Consider the following 11,995-nt stretch of genomic DNA (forward strand, 5'->3'; position numbering starts at 1 on the left):
AGCCCTCTCGCTCTTGTGCGCGGGTTTTGTGCGAAGGCCTCTCTGGCCTTTCAAGACAAGGCTGTGAAGCACAGGGAGCCCTAAACGGACAGAAAGGCTGAAGGCATTGCCAAACACCCTGTTCCAAAGGAACCGAGAGGCTGGGCTCGTGCTGCCGGCGTCGAGCCTGGAGAGCCCAGCAAAGGAAGGGGCAGCCACATCACAGAGATAATATATCCCGATCAGCAAGAGAAACAATCCATGTTTGGGATGAAAATAGGTTTCCTCCCCCGTGGAAAAAGTGAGGCACCACTTAACTATCTTAATTGCAGTATGGCCTGTCCTATGATCTTGATGCTGTGTGCCCTGCACCGGACTTTATTACATTTCCCTTTTGTTTCCCGCACTGATGGCCTTGTCCCTTCAATTTCCTTCTTAATCTAACCAAATTGTGAGGCAGGGAGGGAGAGCTTGGGTGGGTTATGGCATAGTCTTGTCAAAGGGTTTAGTCACTGGGAGATGAAAGGAATTCAAACCCGTCTGTTCCTCAGAACGGGACTACAAAGGGTCTTTACAATCAGCTCACGCTCTAGCACTCTTCAGCTGCAAAATGGCAATAGGAGAATGGACGTCACTGGAAGGATGTGCAGCACGTAGAGGGGATCAGTTAGGACAGATCTATCAGCAGAAGGTATCCACAAGACACCACCCCTTAGGCTTACAGGGCTGAAAACCAAGGACATCTTGCCACGCTGCTGGGGAAGGCGCAGTGCCACCCTCAGCTGAGCTTTGTCCATGTACCATCCTCCTCTTCACAGACATCCACACACGGGGCTGCCAGCAGCACCCCTGCTGCTCTCCCTTCCTGCTCTGAGCAACCAGTGCTGCTTTCTAATGGAGTCTCATGTCCCCACACCTCCTATTCCATACCCTGGGATGCTGGGGAAATGTCTCAATTGCCCAACCCTAAAACTGGTCAGAGTATGCTTTTTATAAGAACCTGCTGCCCTGTTCAGACTCCCAACAGGGTTTACTAGGCAAATGGCCAGCTGAGCATGGGCAATGCCTGGATCTTGACTACCCCCATTGCTGGGCTATAAAGGCTAAAGTTCATATTAATCTTGCCAGGGTGATGATACTGAGATACCACAAGCAAACAAACAAGTGAGCTTTATAGCTTCAGCAATCATGAGCTGAGTTCTGACATTTTACACTCCATTTGCTTTGGCAGGACTGTGAGATGGATAATAGAGGGCAGAATTTGGCTTTGAAAATACAATAGTTACCGTGACGGTCAGCCATTTTATCCCCTCTACATACTTCCATACATAGTACATGAAATAGTGCACAGAAATCTCCCTGTCCTAAAAAGCATTGTCAAGGCTGAAGTCGGGCCCCTACATATCATTTATCTGCTGTGGAATACAGAAGATGGAAAAGGAAAAAAACAGTAAAAGAAAGAAGTATCTCTGGGTGCAGGTTATTGAATCTAATCCTGGAATATTAGATTGTTTCACAGGGACAGGTCAAAGCTAAATATTTCATACCCGTGACCAAAATTGTGTTCCTTTGTTTCTTGCTGCTGGGTTTGTGCCCCAGGGGTAGCTTTACAGATGTGCTGAGTTCTCAGGCAAAGATCAGATCAAGCGACAGTGGTTTTGCACAGAGACAGCACTAGAGAATACTTAGCCGGTGGCGGGTGTGTGAAAGGAAAGGAGCAAAAAATAATAACAGATCCTAGTTATCTTAAATTGGACACTCAATATTAATGAATAATTCCAGTTTATCTTCTCACACTAAAGATAAACTCCAGTTTATCTTTCTCAGTTTAAAAAATGAAGTTACGCCCTGGCGCAAACACAAACATACACAGCCAAGAGCAGCAGTAAGAGAATACTTGTAACTAATTAGCGAATTATACAGACACTGCAGTACAGAGAAAGAAAGAAAAAGCTATCAGGATCTTAGTTCTTTCTCAAGCACAATTTAAATAGCACAAAATAAGGATGTGTTGGGACACACAATAATACAAAAAAAACCAAGTACTGCCTCCATGTACTGAAAAAATAAAGCATTGAGGAAAAATAGGGGGTGCTCATATAATAAAGGACTTCATCAGAAGACATGAAGAATTGGGCTGACTTCAGGCTATATTAGGAAAAAGTAGCAATTGAGCTTGACTTCACAACCTTGAGAATGTCCTTTCTAGTATAATTTTGGTAGCTGATCATGTGAACAGTGTGCGCACATGTTTGTACACAAACACCATGTTAAGACATTCAAGACATGAGAAATATTTTATCATTCTATTATTAATTAGAAAGGGTACTCGGGAGATTCTTTCAAGACCTATATTCGTATTAAGAGTCAACAAATTATTACTAGACTGACATATTCAATTTGTTCATATATTCATTCTTGTTTCAATTTAGCATAACAAGAAATGTTGGGAAAATGCAGGATAAACAATATACTTCACGATTTAGAACTCTCCTGCAGTTCTGTAAAAAAGATTAATTCTTAGTTGCACTGTATGCACAAAGACAACACTGGAAGAGGAATTTGGAGCAAATCTGCATTTTTGTAATTTCTCATTTAAGCATAGGCAGCTTTAAGGTAATTTCGAAAACATCAGCTCTCATAGAAACAAATAAATACTTCTTGTTTTTGATATATTAAACTAAACATTTCATTTTAACCCCTTCCAAAACACACATATACACAAATTCATTTGTTCTTCCTTGGGGCCAGATTCTGATACCTTTGCTGAATAACACCGAAAGCCAGGTATCTAAAGTTCTCGTCGAGCAAGTTGCTTTCTTGTATGATGGTACAAGAGGATTATTCCTGAATCTGACCATCTCTTCTTTAAGTTTTAATGATGTAGGGTCAAGCCTTACCATCGATGTTTAAAGAAATCCCACTGATTTAAACATTTAGCTGTTAATAAAGACTAGTGTTTTTCAATGGTGCCGAAGTCAGCTGTCGTGGGGGGCTGGAGGTACTCAGTGTCCCTGCAGAGTCAGTGTAGAAGTTACCGTCTGTATTGAGGTGCAGATCGGGGCGCCTCTGTTGTTGGCAACATATAAATTCAACGTCTCAATGATGATATCACCTCAACAGCAATGGGAAAAGAGAAGTGGCCCAAACCTGGGATTTTCAGCACACTCCATGGTATGCGGTGCCTGCGCATATTCCATATATAGAAGGAAAGTATGCACGATACTTTAGGTGTCCTAAAAGTAGATTTATCTTCAGCCTTTACTCTCCACCAAATACTCATCTGAAAAGCCTATTGTTTTCCCTGTAAAAGGTAATTTCCCTATGGAAAGCTTCTAACTGAGCGGAGTTTAGAGCAGTTTCAGGGTTGTTTCCCATCTCCGTAAATCTCACCATAGGGGTCTCTTGAAAGAAAATTGCTAAGAATTTCCAACTGGACTATGTAATCACAGCGCCTGGTATCAAGAGGAGGGGGAGTGACATGAAATCACTGACTTGTGACATACATTCCTCAGCAACAGCAGCTGCTGCCTAATGACAGCTAATAAAGGGAATCTTCCCTTGACAGAGCTGCATGCCTGCAGTGGGACTGGAATGTGCCCCAGATAAATCCACTGATAACCTAGGAAGCAGAGATCACACCCAAAAAGTATAAAAGACAAGCTTCGGAAGAGAGAGGATAGGACAAGGAAGAGAGAGACCTGAAGAGACATCTCAAAAGAAACAGTTTGAACTTCCCTATTCCCAACGAACCCAGCGCCATGGACACTAAAGGCTCATTTTCCTGTGGCTTCTTCTTGCTACTTCTCATCCAACTCCAGTCCAGCAGAGCCAACCCTATCTACAGCCTCAGCCCTGCCAAGGAACTGGCCAGCATGGAGGTGAGGACTCTCTCCTTTTGCAAGGTTAAACTTTCGGGGTGCAGAGTGTGAGGTAGTGTTTGTGCCTTTACTTTGTGCGATCGGATAGTCACATCAGTGATCACATGCCAGGGGGCAAAGTCTCAGTTCTTCACAGGAGTTCAAAGAAGCTCTACAGAGCAATGTCCTCCAGTGCTGGGTCCACCTGAGCTCCTGGGTAGCAGTGGGAAACAAAATTCTGATGTTGTGGGATGTCTGCTTTGGGTTTTCGGTTCTATTTCTCTTAAAAATCCACCTTCCTGGAAGCAAAGTCCCAGAGAAGGAACAAATCATCACAGTAGCTCTATAAGAACAACTAGAAAGGTGGGCTCCTGTTTATCCCACTAAATGGCAGGAACAGTGAAGCAGGACGGGCATACGGCTCTAGCTTTGTGGATTTAAGAGAACTGGCTGCATGGGGATGGGAGATGAGGAGGTAAAGCAGAGCACTCAAAGTCAAGCTTTTAGAAAAAGGATTTTTTTCTAAATCTTTTTAGATTTAGATTTAGAAAAAGGATCTTTTTCTTAAAAAAGAAAAAAAAATCCTTTGCTAGAGGAATAGTATGATCATTTAGTGTGACTCATCCAGGAAAGTTTCTAGAGCTATGAAATTACCACAGTATTTTAATGAATGATAGAGAACATTCATTGTTGCAGCACAATACAAGCTTAAGACGCAGTCTTGCAAGATGAAGTCTGAAAGCTCAAACATTTCCTTGCACTGGTACCAGTGACCAGCTTCTTGCAGCATCAGACCCTGAGAACAAACTCCCTAAGGTGATTAGGACAGTGTTAGCCAAAGCTAAAACTGCATCATGCCTCCAGGCTGTTTCCAGCAGCTATCCGAGAAGAGTGGCTTCCAAATGCATTCACTGTCAAGCAAACCATAAAGCTCACTCTTCTCCACTCTACTTCTAGAGATGGACAATTAGGTTCCTCTAATTGGTTGAGCTGCCCGTGAGGAGGTTATCTGATCCCTGGTACATTAAGCTTTAAAAATTAGAGAGAATGGTACCTAGGAAGAAGTCACATAGCAGACATAAATTTAGCACACAGATATTTTCAAGGAGGTGCGTGTTACTTTAAGGAGCAGCAATCCTGTAACTCCTGTGGCAGAGATTAGTGAAACCACCAAGAGCTTCTCCAAGTGATGGCCACTGAAATAGCTAGGGGTGACAGGAAAGTAGATGGTCTTAGCAAAAACGAGAAAGGCAACTGCTGGCAAGCAGCATCGCAGGCAACTTCTGAGAACATGGGAATGACTATGGATTCATATGGTACTTAGAGATTGTGTATCTTTGGTGGGTTGAGTAGTGTCTCCCTGTGCAACTCGGACATTGCTTTTTTCCTCTGCCAAGAGCTCTTCTAACCTTGTCACTAAGATACACTTCTGTGGCAAGTAGCTTCAATCAGCTTGAGGTACCCACCTATGTGGAATTAATATGAACAGGGATTTACTGCAGAGGACAGAGCTCAAGTACCATCAGCAACTCTGGGATCCAGCCTAATAGTCTCCCTAAGGGTGTCTATGGGACCATTGATAAATGCAGAATTGGATGACTGGAAGAGCTAGCAAATGACCACAAAACTAGGAGTTTCATGAAATTAATCCTTCTCTTGTAGGCTCTGCTGGAGAGACTGGAGGATAAGTTTGCAATGATTGAAGCCCTGGAGTCCAATCTTGACCTGCAAGAGCCCAAAACCCAGGAGGAGATCCCACCAGAACTCACAGATGACAGTGATGACCAGAAGGCTGAACCCAGGCTAGCGCCCAGCCCGCCTCTGTCCTACAGGGACTCCTTCCTGAAGAGACTGCGGGGGCTGCAGATGCCCAGGATGATGAGGGATTCTGGCTGCTTCGGGAGGAGAATTGATAGAATCGGCTCCCTGAGTGGAATGGGTTGCAACGGTGAGTCCCGCCTAAGCCATTTCGCTGAATAGAACAGACTGCATCTGGGTCATTTAAGTCTCTAATATGACACAGTGTGAGAAAGGAATTCATTTTAGTCTAATATTTACGCTAGTATTGTGTTTTCAAAAGAAACCTTGTGTCTATTGATTTGGTAGGTAAAAGCACTGCTGACAATGGTGGCATATACTGAGAGAGAAACAGATTCCAGTAACATTTATTTCATGTTTGGCTTGCAGGTTCCAGGAAGAATTAGGACACCCTCCCTACACCCTACTCTGAAGAATGCTTTACAGCACCCGTTCCTCCCAAGATGAAAGCCGGATGCTTTCTAAACTCTTCAACAGAAAATTATTCCTATTTCTATTTATTTATTTATTTATTTATTTGATTTTTTTTTTTTAAAGAACGTTTCTTACTCTAGCACCAAGAGACCATCTTTAAATAAAACTAACACATTAGACATCTATGCTGGACCTCTCTCCTGTCTGTTGCATTAAAATTCCCTGTATTTTCCTAAAGTCAAAAGCCTATGTTTTGTTGGTACTTTGGTACCCACAAGACTGGATCTTTCTTACACAAGATGGAGAAAGTATGAACTTGGTAAAAACAAAAATGAGTGTTTCATTAGAGTTTTTCCCTCTGCACTAAGAAATTATAACAGATTAGCAGGAAAAAAAAGCTTGCTCAACATTGAAAGACCAGCACAAGTCTTCCTATAGACAGGGTTTCAGTAACAAGAGAGTCCTTTTGCTGGTATAGATTATTCAGTCAAGGGAACTGTCACTCCACTGCCACAATTCCCTCATGTAAATAAAATTTACATGAAAAATCATAACACTCCACAAGTTTCAAGATAACCAGAGGGAGGAAAGGGAATTCATTGTATATGCTTTCTAGCACTGACCAAATAAAGGCTACGAGTGTCAACAGAAAGATACATCATTAACTGTGTCTTGTCTCACTCTGCATGTGGCTGAGGTGCTGATCCCCAGTGTTTCTTGATGGATCCTCAACAGGCTTGAATCCTATCATGTATTTATCATGAGGTATTTCTCATGTGAGGGCAGGTGGGATCCCTCCAATTACAAAGTAGCTTGTACATAACATTTACCACTTTCTGGGAATGGCCCATCATAAAGTTCTTCTAAACATGGCTAACGGGAACGCTGCAAGTCCTGTTGTTTTCATTTAAATTTCTGTACCTAGATTTCACACCTATGATGTGAATTTGCCCTAAACCACACTCTCCTCCCTCCCCAGATAGGGTTTACATTGCCAAGACCACACTCAGTTAGCACCCCAAGGACCAAATAGCTTGGATTCCCAAGTCAGCTACAGCAATGGCATTGAGCCCAGGCTCAACGCAACTGTCCTGTGATTGCACATACTGTTAGAAACCAGGTTATTGTGAGCATCTAATTTTGGGTCTCATTCCCGGCATCCTTTACTCGAGCACCCTGGATACCTTGTTCAGGGCCTAAGAACACAGCAGCACCAGGATGGACTCAACTGCAGAAATTTAAGTCTGACTTTGCTTATGCATATGCGCATAGGGAGAGGAACCATACTCGGTCAAGATAGGCTACAGAGAGGCCAGAGTCATGACAGTTACTGACAACAGCTCTCAGGAACCATAGCTACAGTAAAACCCTAAGTCTGAGTGCTGAATGGCACACCACTCCAGCACATACCTGTTTACAGCTAAGGCTGCTGTACCGCTTTAATAGGGCTTGTGTCACACATCACATTTCTGACAAGCCGCCCTTCCAGTCACTCCCTGTACTGCTGACACAGCCTCTGAGAAGCACCTGCATGCTCCCTGCCATGCTGGGCCTTGTGATTCTTCCCTAGGGAAGAAGAGCAGAAGCCTACTCCAAGGGAATAATTTTGCTCCACTCCAATGGGAAACAACACCTAGTCTGATACAAACCACATGTCAGAGCCTCTCCTGTCAAACAGCCAGCACCAGTCAAAGATAAAATACTCTGTGCAATAGGGCCCGCGCAGGTTTCCCTGTCAGAACAACCAATTCCCAGGTCAAGACTCCCAGCAGCTACCATAAGACATCTCTGCAGTAAAAAGCTACAGTGACTTTGCATTTACTCAGAGGCATTTTCACAAATCACGGTGGCATGAAGTCATCCTTTGGGGAGCCTTTGTGGGGACAATGGGGCTTTGTCTTCTCAAACAGGCTCTCTAAACATATCCCTGCAGCCATCTGTTTTCCGCTGCAGCAAGACAGGAACAGGCAGTTGGATCCCTCCACACTAGCACCAGGCAACAGCCTGACTTCCCATGCGCTGCTATAAAAGAAAGTAAAAACAATCCTCATACTCTAACAATAACAGCCCTTGCTGGAGCTGAATTTTACGCAGTCAAGCAAAACTTCCATAGACACATCAAGGCCCTGTAAATTGTCCCTCCCTGTCAGCCCCCAAAGGCACAAAACACTAATGAGTTTAGTGGAATGTGCTAAAAATGGCAAGAAGAGTTGGCACTGCCTGACTCAAAGCCAGGTGGGTCCAGTATTAACAGCAAGCCAGTTCCCGGTGGAACAAGTCTGTATTGGCTTGCAGACAGTATGTTAATAGACCCTGAGGTCTGGGAGAACCTAATTGAGAGCAGGCAATCTAGGAAAAAAAGCATCTCTGTGGCTGGATTTTTACTGCTACTCCCATAAACACACTGAGCTGTAAAGCTCCCCCAGGGAAATCTCACAGCCAGGTCAGAATAGGATTGCACACAGAAACAAACACTTGGAAAAGCTGAATGAGAGAAACTTAGCACTGGTCAGCTCTAAAGACAAAAAGCATCACCCCCAAGGACAAGCAAAGCTACCACTGTTGCTGTGGGAGCTGGACCAGGGAGAGCAGGGAACAGTCTTGGGAACAGCCAGTCCCAAACAAGCACACAAAAGCAGCCCACTGCTTATGGAGAAAGTAAGGACATCTGAAGGCTAAATGTCTCTCTAGAGCTGTACTGATTGCTTTCTAAAGAGGGTACAGAAAGACTGTGGCCAAGAGGGTGCATACTGAAAACATAAGAGGCTCCAGTAGGAACTTGCTTTCAGCGAGACCAGGAATTTCAGCCTATAGGTGCAGAAATGAAGGACCCTGAAGTGAGCTAGCAAGCTGCCATGGTTTCACCAGGATAGAGTTGATTTTCTTCACAGCGGCTAATGTGAGGCTCTGTTTTGGATTTGGGATGAGAAAATGTTGATAACATACTGATGTTTTGAGCTGTTGCTAAGTAGTCAAGGACAGTCCAGCTTCTTGTGCTGGCCTGCTAGCAAGAAGGCTGGGGGTGCACGGGAAGCTGGGAGGGGACACGGCCGGGACAGCTGACCCAGGCTGGCCAAAGAGATATTCCCTACCATACAACATCATGCCCAGTACATAAACTGGAGTTGGCCAGGGGGCAGGAATCGCTGCTTGGGGACGGGCTATTGATCACCGGGTGGTGAGCAATTGCTGTATTGGGCATCACTTGTTCTCGTACATTCCTTTGTCAGTATTATTATTATTGTTATCATTGTTGTTTCCTTCCCTCTTGCTGTCCTATTAAACTAGTTTTATGTCAACCCATGAATTTTTTCCCGATTCTCTCCCCCGTCCCACTGGGAGAGGGAGGAGTGAGCAAGCGGCTGCATGATGCTTAGTTGCCAGCTGGGGCTAAACCACGACACAAGTGAATGCATTTATCATCTGTTTCACAGAAAAGCCACATACACTGTGACCCAGCAGTATCAATGGCAAGTGCCACAGCTCTGTTCTTCACCAAAGGTCAGCAGGCTGACCTTTACAACAGGGGAAGAAAAGAGGCACAAGCAGCTACCACAGCATGGAATGCATTACATGCTCATGCTCTACCTTCATTTGTAGCAACTTGGACTTGTGTTCATGGCTCAAAGATTCAAAGAACAGTCCTGTTGTTCCATATACACACCAGGTGCTAACCTGACAGCCTTTTATTTCTTCTGCTGCCGCTGTTACTGCAGTGGATTTGCACAGTTGCAAATGCTATCCACAAAAGGATGCAGATATTCCTTTTTACTAGGCCATGCTCTCTTCCAGCAGTAGCCAGTTCTGCACATACCCATGTCTAAATGTGAGATAGCTTCTTTCAGGTTTGTAGTGGATCTGCCTTTTGTGCCTGTAGATTTTGGAAACTAATTCTGGTAGAACTTTTTGGAGGAAAATACGGGACTGGAATGGAGGAGAAACAAGCAGTACCAGACTCTTGTGAGGGCATGAGTTAATTCCTACAGTCTTCACACCTACCCAAGATACATGTCGAGCCTTCTAGAGAAACTTACCCTAGGGGAAGGCAAGGTTGGTGATGTGTCAATAACTGTGTCAGAAAAAGGCTAGTGGCCATGCAACCAAATAAGCACTTCAGAGTTTTTCTTTAGGAACTGTGCTCCCTGCAAATCAGGGAATCAGTGTAGCTTGTAATTGTACACAATTCAGAAACAGTCTAACTACAGGAGGCCTTTGGGACAAAGCTATTCCTGCAAAGCAAGAGTTGATGTCAAAACCAACTAATGCCGATTAGGTTCCAAGCAACTGTTCAGCACTGAGCATGGGGCAGGGTCCTGAAATCTTGCCCTCCTCTGCCCTGTCAGACATTAGAGCGCTTTGTAAACTTCAGTCAGGCCCCCACAGCGCAGTACCTAGGACGTATCCAAGAGCTATCATGCTCATTATGCAAAGGAAGAAATATCCCAGTGGGATCAGAGGAGGACCAGGCTAACACCCTCCACCCAGCTCTCATGACATTTGCCACCTCCTGCAATGCCAGACTTCATACTCACTTCCTAAGAGCTTCGGGCAGTAACCCTGACTCGCAGTGCATAATTCATGAGCTTGCTTTCCTTTGAACTTTGAAATACAGTAATTACACTGCCATGCTTCATGCACACTGTAAGGCATGAGCTTGATTTGGACAAGTGGTCTGGTTGTGGTTTTGGGGTTTTTTTGCAAATTAGATTTAGGGGTTTCTTTCCCCCTCTCAGACACTGCACTATCCCTTTCCAGCTTCCCGCTAGGTAAAATGTTTCACAGAAATCCCAGTTTGCAGGCAAGAATACCAAGAGGAGCTGTCACCACTGCTTTGTTTCTCTAAGAAATCGTATGTGAAGTATAGGGCACACATCATCCGCTGCTGCAGGGAGGAGTAGAGCTGTGCCAATTTGCATAACAATCTGGCCGTATCCAGCTTGCTTGATTTACTTTCACTGAAGTGGAGGCCCCCAAAGACCTTTGCTGATTGACACCTGCTGGATGAGTGTGCCCCAGTCATCCTAGGCAGCAACTCTTTACAGACGACAGTACACTGGCACCATGCCCAAAGACAGAGGCTACTAGCAGTATGGTCACACAGTTCAGAATTTAGCAGGAAGCTTGTTGACAACCCTGCTGTGTTGAGAACAGCCTCTCCCTGAGTCTCTCACATGCTTACCCAGAGGTACAGCTCTCATTAGACAGTTGGCACCGGGTTGTCCAACACTTGTCTCAATTTTCACACCGAAGAAGGAAGAGTCCAGAGGCATTGCTGAGAGATAAAGGAAGGGGGATCTTTTCTGGTGCTTTTCTCACACCTTTGAAGTGTGAAGCATCTTGAAACAAATCAAGAACGTTTCTTGCAGATGTCCCTGTGCTGTCATTCCCTGCTGGAGCTGAACCATTGCCACTCCTGTGACAGCTGCTAAGGACAAATAACTTAAAAAGGGAATCTTCTGCTGGCTCCAATTCCCAATCATTTACCAGAGTGAGTGACAGAATGCAGTGGGCTTTGTTCTTTGAGTCTTATTCCTGCCATCATTGCAAGTAGAAAAAGAAGAGATCTCAAGATCAGAGTCTCACAGTGAGGAGAAGGAAAACACTAGAGTGAAACAAAAAGGCAGGAAGAAACTTTAAGACCACAGGATGGGCTCTTGTACCTCACTGCTGGCAATCAGAAACAGCTACTGCCTTTGGTCCTTTTCATTGATCACTTGTCATAGCTTCTGAGGCCAGCCTTCCTCTCATCCTATCTGAACAAAACAAAAGGAATTTGTATGACTGGGCTTCCTACTTCAAAGAATCCTGAGCACATCAGTTCCCCTCTGAACGGTAGAAGTCACCCTTTGTAGACAGGAGGTTATACCATGCCTGTGTTTTCTTCTCCTAGCAGCAGATTCTATTGCTGAGTGATACGCTTACAC

The 11,995-nt window shown here is 44.5% G+C and overlaps 1 protein-coding gene across 1 annotated transcript; it reads left to right on the forward strand.

The window, feature by feature from the left end:
• Nucleotides 1-3,740: 3,740 nt before the first annotated feature.
• LOC309412575 (natriuretic peptides A) lies at nucleotides 3,741-6,551 on the forward strand (the record flags this gene model as incomplete). The annotated part of the gene is made up of 2 exons (XM_082009504.1): nucleotides 3,741-3,860; nucleotides 5,502-6,551. The coding sequence occupies 2 exons, from the start codon at nucleotides 3,741-3,743 to the stop codon at nucleotides 5,817-5,819; spliced, it is 438 nt and encodes a 145-aa protein (XP_081865630.1). The 3' UTR covers nucleotides 5,820-6,551.
• Between the last annotated feature and the right edge of the window lie 5,444 nt (nucleotides 6,552-11,995).

The sequence above is a fragment of the Phaethon aethereus genome (assembly GCF_964289735.1).
Source record: "Phaethon aethereus genome assembly, chromosome: 21".
Taxonomy (NCBI): Eukaryota; Metazoa; Chordata; class Aves; order Phaethontiformes; family Phaethontidae; genus Phaethon; species Phaethon aethereus.